The following is a 19,300-nucleotide window of genomic DNA, read 5'->3' as shown; positions in this document are numbered from 1 at the left end:
CGCGCACACACAGAATCCTCTCCTCTGTCCCCCTTCTGCGTTAAGCAGGGTACATGTCGTCTGGCCTCATGGACACGCCTATCCGCATGGTAATGAACGCGTTAATGTGGGCGTCCGAGGTATGACCGGCCGGGCACCGTCGGAAGAGCTGTTCAACCCATACGACGCAGTGGCTGAGCCCCTACACTTCACCGCGACGCTCGAGTACTACTGGCAAGGCCGCCATAGCTATCTCCCTTCTCACCTTTCGCTTAATGGGGCAGTTGCCGCTGGCTGGCCGTAACTGCAGACCAATTCGTTTCCTTGTCTCCACATGCTATAAATCTTTCATCTCACCCTATACCCTTCCTATTCTCCCTACTGTGGGGCCAATCCCACGGTGTACCAATCCGCATGGGAATGCCCTAATTCTTCGGGTGTTCCTTCTATACCCAGCTCTACCCTTTCCTCTTGGGAGTCGGCGCTGCTCAGCTCAAACCGGTAGGAACAGCAACGGTCATCCAGCGGGCTCCCAAAGTCACGCATGGTAATGGAGCCCTGAACTGAGGGCCCCACTCATCAAGGAAGAATTTCCGACTTCTTTTCCAAATAAAATTTATTCTCCCTCTCTGCGTTGGCGTCGTCTGCTTAACCGAACGAACGAGCAGAGCGAATGATGAACGAGCGAACGCGTAGCCCAGCGGGGGATGAAAAGCGAAGAGAGCACGAGGAGGAAAGCGAAGGAGGACGCTGCAGTAAAAACATGATGCGGAAACTATGTATGAAAACAAAGCGCTGCATTAGCGGAGGTCTGTTTGCGGCGGCTGCTGTGAATCGCGCCCACGTATTACACACGCGCTGTCTCTCGCAATCTCTTGATTAGCGAGGTGCACTCATCAGGAAAGCTGCCTGCATGGTAATTGGAAAACACGGGGAAGGCGGGAGATGGAAATTCAAGACGATGAGCAAAACGAGAACAAGGTGAAAGCAGGAGTCAACGTTTCGACAAGTCCACTTGTCGAAACGATAGCTCTTGCTCTCACCTTGTTCTCGCTTTGCTCATCGTTCTGCATGGTCCTAGAATTTTAGCAAAAAAAAAAAAAAACCCCTCGGCTCAATATGTGGTCGAACTGATACGGAATGGTTCCTCCAAAAAGTTCCGTTTTGTGTTCGGTTCTAAGGTCGTGGAAATCATAACGGTTCTGTTTGATTAACGTTCGGCTGAAAAGAACCGTTAAGCCCCGGTTGTCGATTCAGTTCGGGTTCGGTTCGAAACCCTAGTTTTATGGGAAGGTCCTCGTCGTCGCGCGTTGGCTGTAACACCGCGTAGGGCATCGTGCCCACGACGTTTGCCTCAGAACGCTAGATATATGCGCTTGACTGCCTTCAACAGCCGCATAACGAGACCAGCGATGGCGTGTCGCGTGTACCCTTGCTGAGAAAGCGCAATAACCATCCAGCTTTCGTCTTCCGGTATACTATCGCCATAGTGCATCCTTGAAGCTGCTCCTAAATCGTTGCCGCCACGAACATATTCACACCTTGCTCTCGGAATTGAGGTAGCACACAGCCTTCGTTGCTTCGTACAACAAAACATAAAGTAAAATGATATACGTCATTGTGCAACGTTTAAGCTTTCACGCTCTTCATAAGCAGAGTGGTTATCATCGGTACTTGCAACCACTCAACTTACCATTGCACTCTCTTTGTTTGCATGTAATAGAGGAAAAGAAGCATGAAAAGCGTATAGCTGACGACGCAGAAGCGCACCGGTGACGTAAGAGATGCCCTGAGAACCAACTTTCGCGAGTCATGTAATGCGCATGCGCTCCAGTACTGCAGCTGCGCAAAATGTATTTAAATTCACGCGCTCTTGTGTTCCCACGCAGTTTGACTAAGGTAATTGACTCAAGGCGGTCACGCGCATAGGTATGGAATCATCGATGCACGCCTCATCTGAGCCAAAGGGCAGGAACGCCCCTGCCCGCACCGATTCGGTTCGGTCTTTGTCGTGTTACAGCGTCGACGAGAACGTCCTGGAGGTGCTATGGGGTAAGCGTAACAAGGGGCTTTCCGTAATAGCGTGCCGTCTTGTCCTTGCTACCGAAATCGAAATTCTGGAAGGCAAGCAAATTGTAGAGGTTGTCTATTGATTACCTGGCTGGGTAAACGAGTTGACTGACTTTTCTTACCCTTCCGGGCCTAATATTACACCCTCACGACGAGCTTAAAATGAGAGAAGAAGATAGGTAAATAGCGTGCTAAGTGGATATGCTGGGGCTTCCTAACTTCGGCGGCCGCATGTAGGGAAGAGCACTCGTGAACTAAGGTTTAGGCGTTAAGTAAAGATATTATTTCGGAATCTTGCACAGCGGCGTCTCTCGTAACAAACTGTGCAGTTTTCGGGCGCAAAGGCTAAGGCGAAGTTGGCAAAGCAAGTGAGAATCGCGAGAAGAATTCTACTGGCTTTTAGTGTGTTCGTACCATCTTCCTGTGAAGTCGACAAAATCCCTGCGCATGTTTCGGTAATATACACGTATTTACCAGATTGTGTCTTAGTCTCTACCTGTTACTGTTGCCTGTTAGTACCTGTTAGTACCTGTTAACTGGTATCATTTCAAGCATACATGCCAACAGAGTGAAGGTCGTAGGATAAGTGTTGCTGTTCTGCGTCGACTAGTACAGTGTAAACCAATAATGGGCCAACGTGGGCACGTGACATAAGCTTCCCAACAGCACGTCCGGGAACGAACTTGATATCTACGAGCGCGTACGCAACTGCATTCTTTGCTGCTTCTGACAAGTGCAATTACTGTCTTCGAGACATGGCACTGCGCATACTTATAGATGCTCGCAAGAACGGGATTGCATCTTATTTTCCCTCCAAGACATTTATTAACGTGCCCCCTTGGCACGAGCCTTCCTTCACTCCGCCCCATCGGAATGCGGCTGGTAATCGAATCCACGACTTCGTTCCCAGCAGCGGAAACCCGTAGCCACCAAGATTCCCAGGCAGGTGATGTCCCGTGTATAGCACTGCATTTATGAACAGATGAACGCATGGCTTTCTGTCGCCGTTGCGCCGTCTCGTACAGCGCTCAAGCACAGTCACGGTTCGCGGATTCTCCGGTTGCTTTCACGTTTTCGCCTATCGCTTCTCGCGGATAATCAACGTTTAGCCGCTTCTTTGGACGGGCCGGAGCATCCCTTTGTACGCATGCCTTCGTTTGCACTTTGTCAGCTTAGCAATGCAGAGAAATGGGAATTGTAATGCGTTTTAGAGCGCAGCTCTTTGGCGTCCGTTCCTGGGTTTCGCGTCGTCGTCGGCGTCGTCGTCGTCGTCGGCCTCGTAACCAGCTCCGCCCCCCTTTCATCCCCCCAGCGCTAGCAGCGACCGACTGATACCGCTGGATGCCGCTGACGCCGCTAGAGAGTCAAGATAACGTGACTGCATAGAACACCGTCGCCGCCATGCAGAAAGAGGAGGAAAGGGTCCCCCCCCCCCCCCCCCTGTTCTTGTGTGGCGGATAGCTGGGGTTGACTCACTATCGCCGTCAGCGGCATCAGTCAGTCGCTGCTATCTCTTCCCTCCTCCCTTTATCGTGTTGTCCGCTTGCTGCGCGCGCTTCTGCCCCCATCGTTTGCCGCTGGGTGTACACGCCGCCCCCCTCCGCTTCCGCTTACTGCTGGTTGCTCTCGACGGTGGCGATGAGCCTCCGCTTCGGCGGCGCGAACTGCAGGGTCTTCTCGGCGGCGGCGATGAGCTTCTGCTTCAGCCTCGCTTACTGCTGGTTGCTCTCGACGGCGGCGATGAGCCTCCGCTTCGGCGGCGCGAACGGCAGGGTCTTCTCGGCGGCGGCGCTTAGCCTCTGCTTCCCCCACGGCTGTGACAACCTCGCGAGGCACTTGTATAGATCTCGTCTTTGAGAATCAAGCATTGGTGTACCAAGTCGAACATATATCAGTCTATTTCTCCGACCACAAAGCTTCCTTCATGACTGTCAAGAACTGTTAGTGGAGTCTTTGTTAAAGGAATACGTGTGAAAAATAAAAAAAAAATTATGTGATAGCGCATACATGTGTTGCTCGATTTCTTTGCCTCAATCTATCCAAAAGGTGAAACAGCTTATTTGCTGCGCTCACATTTCGCATTAGGCAGTAACGTAATCGTCGGTAATTTTTTACTTAATGGACACTATCATTTCTCACTATAGTTGATGACTGGTGCACCGCGATCACGGCACAGTCACTAGCCTCGGTTTCCTGGTCCCGTCGTGGTATACATAAACACACCATCGACCAAAGAGTTTACCCGGTTTACTGCCGTCTGCTACGCTGTTCGCTTCACGAGTGCTAGCGCCGTGCCTTTGTATTGTGCGCACTGCCACGATAGCCAAGGCACGCAGCTTGCAAGTATTTGCAATCGTCGCCTCTGGCTCTTTTACAATACCTCGCGTGTGCAAATTCCGTTTTTTTCATTCATTTTTTTCCGTGCATGAGCGTGTTTTGATAATACGCAGAAAAGCAAACGGTAGGCAGGACTGTGGTTGCCATTTGCATAATGCGAAGCATTCATTATTTGGGGAGAAGTGTTGTATATGCCTAATGTAACTGTTCTGTAGGCCATTGTTATGCACAGATAATAGGCTGTATTGTTTGTTTATAATACGGAATGTTTGCAATCGCAACAGAACATTGCAAGCCAACTAAAACCCAGTGGCACATACCTAGTCGCTACTGTGGCACATAATTTCAGACTGCAGTATCACCGGGATCGGCTCACCAAAACAGCGCTATAGGCTCGCCCGTCATGAAGTGCCTGGACTGGAAAGATGCTTCGCATTTGAACTAATCAGCGCATCGCAGATTAAATCTTATTCTACATATGTTAATGCACCACGTTTTCGGAACCAGGACTACGCAGATCTTCAGGATACAAACAGTGACATATTACGCATATTGGCACGTGTACTTCATTTCCTCCTGGATTGCATTTCCCCGGCTAACAAATTAAAATTACCACTCAGCGGGAGACGCGCCCGCACGATTGCAACTTACTCGAATGTTAGTCTATTTTATGTTCTCGCCGAACTTTGTCATCAGATGGTATGCGCGACACGAATTGTGTAGTACTTTCTGGAACGCGCGCGGGCACCAGTGATTAGGCTGGAACGCTCGAGTCGTATGTGAAATCCGACGCGCTTGACCCTGTTGCGGCTCGAGGTGGCGTTTGGGCCAGGCATCCACCGAGCCCATCGACGAGTACGTCCTGCGTAGGATTGAAGGAAAAACTGTTGATTTACACTGGCTCCAGGTTAGCAAGCCCACTTGTACGAGAATACTAAACGTCACAGTTCACATCGGGGCACGGTTGCCCGCCTTGCTGCAAGAAAAGTGCCCGCTTTTAATACCGTCGACTTTACTAGGTGACTAGACGAGGGAATCTGGTGGCATGTATCCCGGACAATCTCAATCGTCAAATCGGTCGCAATATCCCGCCCATGACATCGCATCGTTCAGCCGCACTCCGCCTCCGATGGTGCTAATCATGCGGAGGCATATTTAGCCAGCGCGCAACACTCGGGGAATTCGAGGACGAAGCCGTTCCCACGATAGCATTCGACGTGGGCCCTTTTCATCATTAGTTCAGGCTATCAGCTACAGGTACACATAGGCATTTTCTGGACCTGTCGGTGCAAACGCTGCGTTCACGTCAGGACAGGCGCGGAAAAGGGAGTGGGGTTGCCTCGTGGTAATCGTCTAGTCATAGTACTTCGCTGTGTTGAGACTATCATTAGGTTCGGCCCGCACGACATCCGGTGTACACTATTTCGCCACGTTCTGTCTTTATCTTGCGATAGTTAGTGTTCAAGGCGCCAATTACGCTGAATTTTTGCTCACATTTACCATTAACTTCCATCTACTGCCTTGCACGCGGTGGTTTTATTTCGAAGGAAGGTATAGGTTATTATCCGCGGGCATGGTAGTTGTGTCCTGTCGGTGCATATCTCAACTGTCTCGCGGCCAAAGAAATGAGGAAGCGTTAAAGAGCACGTACTTCGCGTATATATTCAGCACTGTCCTTCCTGGCGCTCGCGATGCGTTTTACAGCGCAGCTGTCTATGGCTACGATCTGGAGAAACATGTGTCCGAGTTAACAAAAAACAAACCATGTGGTACGACCCTGATAGTGCAGAATGGGTCTAAGCTCAATGGCACATGCCCCTGTGGGGCCCAGGGTCCTGCAACGCGCCCTTGAACTACCCTTGTCACACGTGGGACCCAAATAAATCTCACAAGGGTTTGAACAGATTTCTCCAATAAATGTTTCGTACAACTTCTTCACGAGAACTTTAAAAATTCTCGTCGCCTACCGCGCAAACGCTCTAGCGCTAATGTTCGCGCGTTCGTCGTTTTCTACAGCTGGTTCTGTTCCCTCTGATAATTCCAGCGTAGAATTTCACTTCTATTTTGTCATCGTAATCGGGAGGCCGTGTTTACGGTGGTATGAGCGTTTCCCTAAGGGGGTATGAGCCATTCAGTGTCTTCCGTGAGGGACAGATTTATTAAGTGTTACGCGAATGTGTGTGCATACTTCTACAGCCACGATGACCACAGATTAGGACATGTTCGTACCTTTGTTCAATGTTCTGGGTCGCCTGTGTCGCGCGCTAAACAGCTTCGCTGGGAATCTGTCTTCAGTGTGGAGTGGCTGACCAATTTTTGTCTTTCAAGTGCAATTCCGTTAACCTTTGTTGTGCACCTTACTAATTTTCTTAATTTGACGAAGACCAGGTGCAGTACGTATTTGGAATCCCGTAGTTATTTGCGTCTGTCCTGTCGCGACGATGAGTTTTGTTCAATGTGTGCAAAACTGTGACGTATAAGCTATAGGACTTCAAATCCGTATGGCTGGCGCATATCTCTTTAGCGTTTAACGACGACCTTTTACTGTTCGCCTTCAGACTGAGAGGGTCGTGTTTGATAGTACAGTTACTGTGTGCGCGTTAATTTCACATCGCGTTCGACTCGTTCCGTGTAGACGCGCACCGTGGGAGCCGCTACATGTCTCGTACTTGCCTTTCTAAGCTTGAAGGTACTTCTTAAAGGAGTGCGCCGATACCGGGCCGCATGAAGCTGCCACGTTTATGGCACGCCTGATGTCATGCAGGGCTCAAGCAGGAACTTTAGCAGACGACCATGCTAGCGGAGAATCCCGAATTTCAAACTGCCTCACGTGGCATCGGCGCCGCGCCGTTGGCACCTTCGACTGGCGACAGGATGCTGCGACCCTTTCGTTTATTACCCCAGTGTCGCCGACGCCGGCCACAAGCGAAACAAAGTGACTCATTTATAACCCGCGACACGCATGCTTTCTCATTCATGTGGATGTTGCGCACCGGGCATTTTGGAGTTGGGGCTTGTTCGCGCTTCTGCGTCTCGATTGCGAGCATGCCGTCTCATGCGAAACCCGCGTACTTTGACTTTTTCAGATCGGCCCCTGTAGCCTTTTGAAAGGCGATCGGAGGTATTAGACGCCTAACGCATCCCTTCAATTTTGTTTCTCCCCCCACCCCCCTCGCTAGGCTGTTCTGGTGCTACTGTCAACTGCGGAAAGCGTCGGCACAAGGCGCATACCGGGCGTCCCAGATAACTTGGACCAAGATTTTTTTTAAAAGTACAAGAACTCTGGGAAATTTACTCTCGGCTTCTCTTCTTCACAACGGTGAAGCTTCGAACGTTAAGAGAAACCCAGCGCGGTTCTAACGGCTCCACTGTAATCTCGACTAATAGGAGGAAGGCACGCGCCACTCGGTTACTTGGAGTAGCACTGGATGACGTCGCCTCCGCGGACTGAGGCAAGGGGGCCTTTTATCGTCACTGCTGTTATTGATGTACATGGTTAGGATGGAGAGGGCGCTAGAAGGAAGTAATAACGGGTTTCATCTTTTATAGAAAAACAGGCGGCTACATTAGTAGAGCAGCAGCGTCCAGGTTTATTTTATGCGGGCGACGTTGTGTCGCTAGTTAACAAGCAAAGTCGTTTGCAACGTCTCGCTGATCTGTGGACAGGAAGGCGAGAATTTCGGTTTGAAATTTAGCGTTACAAAATCGGGTGTTATGGTGTTCAATGAAAACTGTGAACAGACAGTGGCATTACAGGGCCAGGAAATACCTTGGGTAAAAGAATATAAATATCTTGGTATATTGATAAACGAAGGCAATAAACATATGGAAACAAAGAAATAGAACAGTAAAGGGGACGATAAATGCAGCCATAATGAAGCGCAGAGCGCTATGGGGATTAATCAAGAGACCAGCGCACATAACAGGGCCACAGAGAGAAGACGACAGCACGAGCGCTATTAGCGCTCGTCCTGTCGTCTTCTCTGTCTGTGTCCCTGTTATTTGCGCTAGTCTTTTGATTCATGATGACACACCAACTAGCCCAGCTTTCTGCCTTGATCGCCATGGGGATACCATAGGTACGAGATGCTCCGGGCTATGCGGAAAGGTGTAATGGTTCCAGGACTTGCTTTTGGTAATGCGGTTGTTTATTTGAATCAGGCGTACCATCGGGACTCGATTGCAACCAAAGGTAAGTGGGACGCCTCGCATTGGGCGCTTACGGGAAGCCTACAAATGAAGCTGTGCAGGGTGATATCTGCTGGAGAAGTTTTGAAGGGAGGGAAGCGCACAGTACTATTGATAATGAAGAACGACCGAGAAATATGGAAGAAAGTAAATGGGCTGGGAGAGTGTTAAGGTATTTGTACAGGAAAACCATCGATTCACAGTGGAGGAAGAAGACTACGAAGCTTGCCAGCAAGTGTGCGGCGTGTAGGGCGAGTAACACGGGAACAAAGAACGTTAAGCGGAAAGTCGGAGAGGCTTAAATAATCTCATGGGTAGCCGCAGTAGAAAAACGACCTGCCATGATTAACTACTTAAGAAATGACTAAATCGGGGAAGAAACCGTTTATAACTCAATGGGAAGCTCATTAGTTTTCGAAGCGATATTAGGATGCCTTAGAACGCGGACCTATAAAGCGAGATATAAGAAGGAAGCATGTGCTCGCTGCGGTGAAGCTAGGGAAACGATGGCGCATGTTTTATTAGAATGTGAAGATATTTGCCAAGCGGTCGATTTAGGCACCACTGGACTCTTCGAAGATCTTGTGTTAAGCGGGAGCAGAGTATGCTGACCCGAGTGCAGCTAGCGTCTTGCGTTGGCCTGAGTCTTTCCTCAAATGCCGAATTTCGCCCGGAACAGGGCCAGTTTTCTCTGCAACCAACTTGACTGAGCCATACGAGGTTTCTGTAGCTGCGGCTTGTAAGAGTTCGGGTCGGGCATGTAATGAGAGGTAGCTGGCCCATGCAGTCTTCCGACTCACCCACGCTATGGACGTTGTTGAAGATAAGCACCTGTTATTATCGAGGAAGAGGAGCGCAGGATTTATTTACCATATCTACATAAAGGCTGGAGAGCGTTAAATTTCATCAGTCTAGCATTACTGAAAACGAAGTACACCGAAGATCCGAAAACGGCTGCTTAAACCCTCTTTCCTCTGTGCCGTCCAACCTTCGTCGAATCGGAGCGTTCAGTCGTCGAAGAATCCGCCTTTGAGTGCGAGGGCTCACTTCCGCACTTGTTTCACTGAAAACACCAAACGGAGTGGGGCCTCGTAGACATGGGTTGTCTCGCTTGACTCAAGCTGGCGCGTATGTCCAACGACCGGAGTCCGAGGGGGAGCGCCGTAGGACTCCCTTTTCCGGGAGTCTTCCTCCTCCAAGTGGTCCGTGAAGGCGACAGTGAACCAGCTAACAATACTCGGTCTGCTAAACGTGTCTAGCCCTACTGGCGGCGTAGAGCTGTCCGAAGAGGGCGTATTGTTGGCTTCACGAAACGCTTCGTCGCGGCGGGACCGGAGAGAGCTGTAGGTCACCACCCCCGCTGGCCGACCATAACAGGCTCGTATGCTTTTCTTGGCTATCACGCGCGTGCTCGTAGCCCGCTCGGTCCCCCGAAGCGGGGACCCTCGAAAGTTTGTTCTTTGGGTTGACGTGAACGCAATGTCCGAAGGCTGCCTTCCGTTTGGGGCTCGCTGTCTTCTTGGGGCCGCACTTCTAAAAACTCGAATTCTACCACAGCTTCGCTTGCCAACGACCTTCACTGCAGCGTGGATCGGAGCCGAATTTTTTCATATTTTGCGGGATTTCGTTTTTATCGGCAAAGACAACCAGGCAAGTTTTAGCAAGCAGGCAATGCATGCATCCGCGGTTATCTGATGCGCTCTGCAACTTTAGAATTGACATGTTAGGTTCCAGCTATAACGAGAGTAGACCAGATAAAAACAATATTCAGTGACTAAAACAATACTGCTCAGTACACACGACTACTGCTAATATGCAGTCGGTACGATTTCTTTAGCGCTTTTGGTTTTGAAAAGAAATCTTGGTCCAAGTTATCTGCGACACCCGGTATATGCTGGTTCCATTGAATTCTGTGGTATGTGCCAAAACCACGACCTAATTGTGAGGCACGCTTTAGTGGTGGGACTCCTGATTAATTTTTGGCTTTCGGGGAGGGGATCCTTAACGTGCCGGGGCAATGCACGGGGCAAAGACCGAACCAGGCTGGTACAATCGCAAATCGGGTACAAGCGCAAATCGCATGATTGCACCTGTAACATGGCAGCCGTTGTGATAATGCCGCTTCTTTGCTTCAGTGTTCTGGACATGATTGACGGAAGCTGTAATTTTCCGTTATGTTACTGTACTTGCGGTTATGTATTTTTCCTGTTAACCTAATTTCGATAGACTTGTATTTGACCCCCCCCCCCCCCCGCCCCTTACACAATGCTTCTGTTCCGGCCTGCACGGTGTATGTAAATACAATAATTGTTTTCACTCAGTCCATCTGTTTACTGCTTGTCTGCAGACGAGGAAGTCGACATGGAGGAGCTCCTCGAGTTCTCCTTCGACCAGATCGACAAGCTCGCAGAACGCAGGGGAAAGACGATCGCCACCACCGAGAAGTTGCGTCTTTGGGAGTATGTGCAGCAGATGAGGGTACGTGCCCATAAGTATCGTATACTCGAGCGTCGATCACCATTGAGGATGAATATCGAAGATGCGAACTGCATTTATAATCATTGGGCATCGCTATCTATAGTTCACTGTCTAAAAAAAAGTTTACCCCTTTTGGGGCTTATCTTGTCCGACAACGATAATCATCTGCCTTGCTTGCGTTTCCGCTCTTGAAAACTCGGCGCTCGCTACCTTCCTGTAGAGAATGCTACGTAAAGCCGATAACGCGCCAGCCGTTCGTGACTAGGCAGTACCGGGCTCGTAGCGTTAAAGAAAGGAAATGTGGGGAAGACGGGTGATGATGGTTGTTTGGGGGGAAAATACAGCCCAAACGGTATAAACTTTTGCTGGTGTACAGCTATGTGTGATGGCTGCAATTGCACCATCAACCTGGTTCAAATACGATTGCTTTACACGTGGTATATGTCCGTGAAGTCTCAAAGTGCAGAATGTCTGCCGGGTATGTTAGCGATGACGCATGGAATCGGTGCGCTGGTGAAAATGTTCTGGCACACCTTGTCTATTGTTTCATATAAAGGTGGTCGATAGTGCATCCGTGCAGCTTTCATGCGCTGTTTCGAGTATCAATTCCATCAGCTGGTTTGGTAAGTTCTCGCTGAGTTTAATACTAAGTACCTTTGATTTTTCTTTTTTTTTTTTGCGTCCACGTAACCACAAGGGCGCTTTATAAGTATGACCGTTCCTCACGAATAAGTGTTGAGGATGTTTTGAAAACCATGATCGACGATGATGCTGCTCTTAACGAGTCATGTGCTCTTGTGAGCAAATGTCTCCGGTCAACGTAATTGTTTATTTCTGGCTCGTCCCTGTAACCAGCCCTCGGTTACTTGTCTACCACATTGGGCCGAACACTCGCACTTGCAATGTATAGCACTCGACTACCTGCTGCACTTTTGTGCTGCGGAATTTTTTCTTGTTCGTAGTATCCTTGGCTTTCCTACATTTACTCGAGTTTCTAGATATTGTTTATACAGACTCATTCCCTTCTCTTTTGCATTTTGTTGAGATTTGATAGCGCGATTGGTCCGTTGCTGTCAGCTCCTTGCCATGAGCTCTTCCTTCAGTTAGCTTTCGGCAACGGGCTGTCTACAAAATCGACTGGTCTGTCAGCGATTCCGTTCTGTAGCTCTGCACTTCCAGGAGAACGAGGGCAGAAGTTTGGAAGGCGGTAAACAACCCCTTCTCAATCTTGATCAGCCTACTCCATTACCACCAACGCTATACCAAGGACGAGTTTCACGCTCTGCTGTATTCTTAAAAGCGTGCTCAATATTTAGGTGCTTTGTGGCTTGGGCACTTGAAGTAGCATAGACGCATTATGCTTGATTTAAAAACTTTGCCCATGTGCTGTCTACTATCTGAATGCGTTCGCTTTCTTCAGGGCACTTTATATGGGAGCACGTTATTCTACAATTTACGAGGTGTTTCGGATAACTTCTACTTCCTTTTGCCACAACAACGTAAATTTTAATATTGCCCGAGTTTGTATAGTTTGTCTTATTTCTTCCGTACAATCTTTTCAACTTAAACTTTAGCGATTGATTTGAAAACGTCCTTCAATTCTTGAGATACAAAGTGTTCGTACGCGTATCCAGCCTTGCAAAAAGTTAAAGCTGGTGATTTTCGAGGCGCTAATTAGACAACTGAGGCTTACAAGTGCAACTGTCATACTCCTGGTAGTCGTCCATGTGTCATAGTTTTCTTATTGACGCGCTACGAAAACATGAGCGAGCTATCTGTGTAGCCGCGGTCTTCCTTGTTGGACACGTTGCATGCACTCGCTTTGTGTTACTGAACGTAATTGCTATATGGTTGGGCTCACTAGAAGTGTACACACTATAGTTGTAGTCTAATTTTTTTAAATATCGCCAGAAAAAGAAACCTACTTATAGAAGTTCACAATATCGGAGGAAATGGCCTAGTTCATAACTTTCATAACTTCAATTGTATCTTCTGACATACCCTCTGCATCTACGATAACACGTGGCAATTACAATGTGACGGCTTATTTTCATGATTCACAGTGCACGCTTTTTTCCTGCACCTTCACAGCGCGAGCAGCCTTACTGGGTAACCAAGGAGTCTGTGCCCTGGGACGAAATTCAGGCCAGGTATTCACTTCCCAGTCGGTCTCTGTCGTCCGGCTCCTTCCATTCTCACCTGGAGCTCTCGGGGACTGGACTTGCCACGCCCCCACCTTTGCTCTACTCCCTGAGCAAACCCGTGCCACCAACTTGTTCTCGTGCTACAGCCGCCAATGAGGCGAGTCTTTGCATCAAATTTATCTGCACTAAAAGCTCACAGCGGAATGCACCTGCAGGCCGGTAACATTAGTCGGCTCCTTCACTACGCAATTATCCCTACTATTGGTCGGTGAATTACGCAATACCTCTTGCGCCTGGCCTTTTTTTTCTTTCCTTTCCCGTTAATTTACCTCTTTCTTCGACATTGCAGACATGCTCAATGAGGCTCGCTGGTCGAAAAAAGATACTTTTAGAAATTATAACTATGGAGGATCCCACGCGTCTGTTCGAATCGGTGAATTGGCTAACAGATATTTCACGGTTATTGAAATGCAATTACTTCTGTGGCTCACCGTCCTTCACTCAATGCACGTTGTGGTCTCATTTCGTTCACTTCAACTTTTCTCTGCACCAAGGTGTTTCTTTGCAGACTCCACCTGTTGCGTATAGTTCTACTTGTTTATTCGGCCACCTGTTCACCCATTGTCACCTACATACGGCGATAGGATTCAATAATGCTCCCGTGCCCATTTTCACATGCTAACTTGCATAAACCTAGTCACCGCAGTTGCTGTATTCTCGGCAAGGCATCACGCAGCACAAAATTAAATGAAGCTTCACTTTCAATAGTTTCGCTTCAAAAGTACTGTAACAATGGAAAGGATGAACAGGGTGTTGCAGGGCTGATTTGTGAACAGAAACCGTAATAAAGGTCACTCCTAATTAGAGACGTTTTAATCGCGGTCTCTCTTCATATTACGGGTACTTATTTTCACAGCACTTTATGACTAGCAGTGAACTATGGATGCACGCAGCCCGCTTGTATGTGCATCCTACGTCGATGAAAAAGCCTGGGAACCTTTAGCGTTTGCTGTTATCTAGACCGGTGTGGTGCGCCGGCGGGAAAGGTGGGCCTTCCTGGACGAAGCGGTGATGCGGCGAATACTTGGGCAGAATTATGCGTCATTGGTCGCGCTTGTGTATCGTCGCACCTTTTCAGGACGTCCTGACCAGCAACTGACAGTCGATGCTCGCATAGGCCTACTCGTACATCAAAAAAGTTCACTGATCACGCAACTTAATAACGTGAAATTTGAGCGCAGCTGCATACGTGTTCATTTCGCGATATAATGGATGGCACTGACAAGGTCCCATGCGGCACGTTGCAAACGGTGCGAGGTGTGGTGCGACTGCCGCGCTAATAATGACGCGTGGGCGCGATTCACAGGATCCGCCGCTCATGTAACGCTTTGTTTCTATGCAGACGACGCAGGTTACTCTGGCGCCATCTCATGGCCATCGTCGCCGCAGAACCCGCCGTGCGCGCCACTACGCTTTTCTAACGCTATCGCCATATCATTTTCTTCCTTATGCTTCCGCTGCACCCTCCTCCTGCGCTTTCCTCCTCGCACTCTTTTCGACATGCTCGTCTTTCATCTCGCGCTCTGCTCGTTCACTCGGTTAGTAAGTAGGACGCCGAAGCTCGCCGTGGGAACGGGCGCCTGAGAGTTGCGCTCTACAATTGTTTGTAAATGTCTTTCACATCATCGTGAGCGATGCTGCGAAAGCCTCGTAATATCTTCAAGAATACCAGGGTTTATTGGTAGCTACCTTGCTTTAGTTAATGACGCTCCTTTGATTATATTTCGTATGGTATACACATGCTAGTTCCAAAATGTCCACGCTTACACACGGCGAGTCAGTCTTATCCGGTGCTCTTTCATACCTATTCCAGATGAGAAGCCATTCTTACTCTAATATTACTTGTACTCGCTTCTCTGGGACTTCCAAGGTTCTTGCAATGTACTAACAGTGATGTAACGCGGAAACAGCACTACAGAGCCATAATTAAGTTGGCTGTGTCATTTAGTTACACGGCGAGCCCCCTGCAGTTTTTACTTTCCTATTCGATTCCTCCTAATGTTTCGTGTCTTCAGCTAACGGCAACTTTCTCTCTCGCCAGAACTCGTCGCAGCCCTCGAACCAGCAGAAATGTGATCCGAACGAACGCTTCACACTGTCCGAGCAGTGGGACGCTGGTTCACCGCATCGGGGTCATGTTTCGGCAACAAGTTTCAAGAAAAAGCAAGGCTGGCAGCGATTCCTGGGGAAGGTTTTTCATCACAAACACAAGGATCCTTCGAAAGACGACGGCAGTGGCGAGTTCGCCTCCTTCTTTGCAGGTGTCGCCAACTCCTCCAGCCCTTGTTCGGTGGTATGGTTGAGCGCTGTTGAGCTCGCATATTTTCAGTTTTATCTGTGACCCTTCCCAACTGTGCAGGGTAGCAAACTAAAAGTGCCTCTAAACGAGAAGAGAGGGGGTTAACCGAGGGTACCAATTTTTTATTAGTCGTATCATAAGAAGCCAACAAGCACTGACACCAAGGACAGCTTAGGGGAAATTACTTGTGCTTAATAAATGAAATAAAGAAATGATAAATTAACGGGAATTAAAGTGGACGAAAAACCAACTTGCCACGGGTGGCAACCGAACCCGCAACCTTCGCATTTCGCGTGCGATGCTCTAATTGAGCTAACGCGGCGCTGTTTCCCCATACGCTTTCTTGGGTATTTATGTGTCCTAGTAGAACCCTGGGAGTGTTACCCAGCGCCACCACTCGCATACCTTCACGGCGGACGTGGAACGTCCTTTTTGCCGCAGGAGTCACGAGAACGTGATCATATTGGGTGACGGCAACTGGTCAATAAACCCACACATGCTACCTGAAGGTATCAATGCTGCCGGATTCGAGACCCTCGTTATGTAATAAACGTGAAGGGAGGGGGTTAACCGAGCGTCCCGATTTTTTATTAGTCGTATCATAAGAAGCCAACAAGCACTGACACCAAGGACAGCATAGGGGAAATTACTTGTGCTTAATAAATAAAATAAAGAAATACTAAATTAACGGGAATTAAAGTGGATGAAAAAACAACTTGCCACAGGTGGGAACCGAACCCGCAACCTTCGAATTTCGCACGTAATTTCCCCTATGCTGTCCTTAGTGTCAGTGCTTGTTGGCTTCGTAAAAATACCTCTAGTTACACATATTCTATCTCGTAATTTGTCGTACCGAGTTAATTTATGTCGTCTACAAACTCCACGAGAACGTCGAAAACACGAACTGGTGTACTTAATAATTTCGTGCATTCTCGAAATTGCAGTGTTTCTTAGCTTTCATGGCGATTCCGTCAGTGTTGGGTGAACCTAGTTGAACTCTCGTCGTGTCCTTGTCAATGAACACGAAATCATTAATAAAGCGTGTAAAGGACGAGCCCTCCTCCACAATGCAAGTCGGCAGGACGAGTGCTGCACTTGCTACGCGCCTTTTTCTGGGGTATCTTGTACCACTATATGCGAATGCGCCCATCTGATCACGGTGGCCTGTTGAGGGTGTTCGTGCGTGCACGTGGTTAGCGCTCGCAGCCCGCGTTAACCGAATGTCGTAGAATCACGCATAAGTTTCTTTTCTACCCAAAAGCGCGGAAAAATAAAGCTGATCGTGCAGCCCTACTTACGGCATCTTATGTGGGGCACTTGCCTCTCTGTTGACAGCCTCCTTTTCGTACGCATTGTGTAGGTAGAGGATCATCATTTCTATGTTGAACAGCCTCATTGGTATTTCAATTAGATTTCATTCACTTCAGAGCGGATAACTGTATACACCTTTTAAGCGCCGAACTGTCTGTGAAAATGAAAGCGTAGTGCTTCTAAAGCTCCCGATCAGTGTAATAATTAATACTTTCGAACCGTGCGGTTGTCTGCGTAAATATATAGCACAACATTTATGGATTACCCATCGTAGTAGGGTCGTCGATTTAAGGCACTCCAGATGTAGACATCCTGGGCTCCGTCTGATTTTTACGCGCTGGGATGTAAAGATGGGAGGTAAGCGATTCCGCCTAATGTAATTTCAGTACGCAGCGGAAGTCTCCGCTAATCAGAGGTTAGGGACTTCTCTTATTTGTAGGGGGCGTCAATCTTGCGTTTATAATTAATATGCGTGATAGACAGTGGGTGCACTAACAAAACGCAGCACCCGTGGCAACAAGTCTGAAGCAGCGCATGTAGTGTCCTGCCAATCCCACTTAAGGATGTTGCTGCTTCGTTGGCTGGTCCATTCTATGTAGTGTCGCATAAGCATTGCCAAGGTGCCTTGCCGATTTCGGTAACGTGCAATGCGCATTCATTTGCATTTCATATGCGAAGTTGTTATTCTGTACTGATTTCTAATGCAATTACTCCTATATTATAGACGGCTGAGTGTAATGTCTTTTACGTTCTGGGCGGCTGAGTAAAATTTCTGATGGTATTTAGTAGTTGCACGCTCTTTCGATCTCCGTACTCGCTCTGCTGCCTTAGCTTTTTTAACTAAGCTGAACAGCTTCTTTCTGTGTGCATTCGGGTAGCAACCCAATGTAGAGACGGAAGATGCGTTATCGCATGTATCTGCAGTCGCTGAGGGAAAAGAAAATATTTTGAGGCATGCGGCATGAGCAGCGTCATCAGACGTTCACTGCAGGTCGCCATCACGCCCACGACACCTTATTTCCGGTTTTTAAAGTGATGCGGTTGCCACACGTCGGCAAAGTTGATCCTATATGGATGCAGGTGAAATAACTGTCTGCCAAAGGAAGCGATCGTAGGGAACGGCCCCGGTACTCATGCCTTCGGCATGTTAGCAACCTCAAGCAGCTGCGCAAGTCGCGCTGTCACGGTTTCAGTCGTTTTATGTAATCGTTTTTTTTACAACTTCTCAGAAATGCGGTTTCATAATTCATGCCATGCGCATTCTGGCCTTTGTCTTCTCAGAGCCATGAAGAGGGATTACAGTCTCCACTCAAGGGACCTGAGAAGAAACGCCCAACAGGATTCCTCCGACGGTCTCTGCGTAGGGTAGCCACGGCTACGCGCAAACGTGATTCGTGTGACGTTGTCAAGACCGATATTTAGGCCATGCTGTAAATATTTTATTTCAGTTTATTTTAGTTCTGACGAATTTATCGCATCCTCTGTGCGAATAAATGATTAATTCCCCGCTACGTATAATGCCCTGTATTTATTTCCGAGCTATAGAGATCTTTGTGAAATCTGGAAGAAAAAAAGCCGGTCCAACAACAAATACCAGGTGGTAATCGGCGAGAACACGAGTGTTTGGGTAGGGCTTTATGACAAAAGGAAACATTGAATGTAGTACGAAGAGTTATATAATTGAACGTTGTTTAAGTGATAAGTTCATTATACAATCATTGTTCCGTATCTGCAAAATATAACTGCGCTAAGGCACCGTTATATTCGGTGTCATTTTTATTTGGGGCTGCGTTCCTGTTGTGGTATGCGCGCAGTCGCCGCATCGTCTCATGTTATCTCAGATGACGGCGGTGTATTCTGTATTGTAGTAGTCTGGTAGTTACCTCAATAGTTCTTTTCTTTCTTCAGAATATTATTTGAAGTAGTAGGCATCAGGCACATGGCAATCTCCTATTATCTGATTAACAAATTTATCTTATCCGTGACGTCAACGTTTTCTTTATTGATTGCGGCATGAATACTGGTGAGCGCTTGCGGCGTAATCGTCATTCCTGAGCCTAGCACCTCTTCGGAAATAAGCGTGTCCAAATTCGCGGTTATGTAAAGCGTTGTATATTGAAGGGTCCGTGGGGAAGTGCATGGAGGCTGATGCCAAAGTGGGGCTAGGGTTTACTCCTTTCATATATCTATATGCACGCCTTGAGTGTTCAGTAGCTTCAATTCTGCAAGTTTTTTTCTGTAGTTTTTTTCTGTTGGCAAGCCAAGGAACTCATCGGACAATTACTGACGTTTGATATCGAAAAGAAAGGTAATGTTTTTGGCACTGTCCTCGCACATTGCTGACATGGGTCAGCACTTGTTAATAAGGATTGTTAATGTTTCTCGTGATACAAGTACATGGAATTTTTTTAGAGCCTTGTAAACTGTCTGAATG

General features: G+C 48.1%; 1 protein-coding gene across 1 annotated transcript; it reads left to right on the top strand.

Annotated features, from left to right (window-relative positions):
• Positions 1 to 1,881: 1,881 nt before the first annotated feature.
• On the top strand, positions 1,882 to 18,371 carry LOC142571544 (uncharacterized). Its single transcript, XM_075679988.1, has 5 exons — positions 1,882 to 2,031; positions 10,922 to 11,052; positions 13,144 to 13,353; positions 15,298 to 15,549; positions 18,148 to 18,371. The coding sequence occupies exons 1-5, from the start codon at positions 1,911 to 1,913 to the stop codon at positions 18,286 to 18,288; spliced, it is 855 nt and encodes a 284-aa protein (XP_075536103.1). The 5' UTR covers positions 1,882 to 1,910; the 3' UTR covers positions 18,289 to 18,371.
• The last annotated feature ends 929 nt before the right edge of the window (positions 18,372 to 19,300 follow it).

The sequence above is a fragment of the Dermacentor variabilis genome, chromosome 1 (assembly GCF_050947875.1).
Source record: "Dermacentor variabilis isolate Ectoservices chromosome 1, ASM5094787v1, whole genome shotgun sequence".
NCBI classification, from domain to species: Eukaryota; Metazoa; Arthropoda; class Arachnida; order Ixodida; family Ixodidae; genus Dermacentor; species Dermacentor variabilis.
This window is presented reverse-complemented; position numbering and strand designations above follow the sequence as displayed.

Bases quoted from the DNA above. Each gene is read 5' to 3' on its own strand.
- LOC142571544 (XM_075679988.1), top strand. From the start codon at position 1,911: ATGGAATCATCGATGCACGCCTCATCTGAGCCAAAGGGCAGGAACGCC. The intron at 11,053-13,143 runs GTACGTGCCCAT...GCACCTTCACAG, and splicing joins AGTATGTGCAGCAGATGAGG to CGCGAGCAGCCTTACTGGGT. The intron at 15,550-18,147 runs GTATGGTTGAGC...TTGTCTTCTCAG, and splicing joins CCTCCAGCCCTTGTTCGGTG to AGCCATGAAGAGGGATTACA.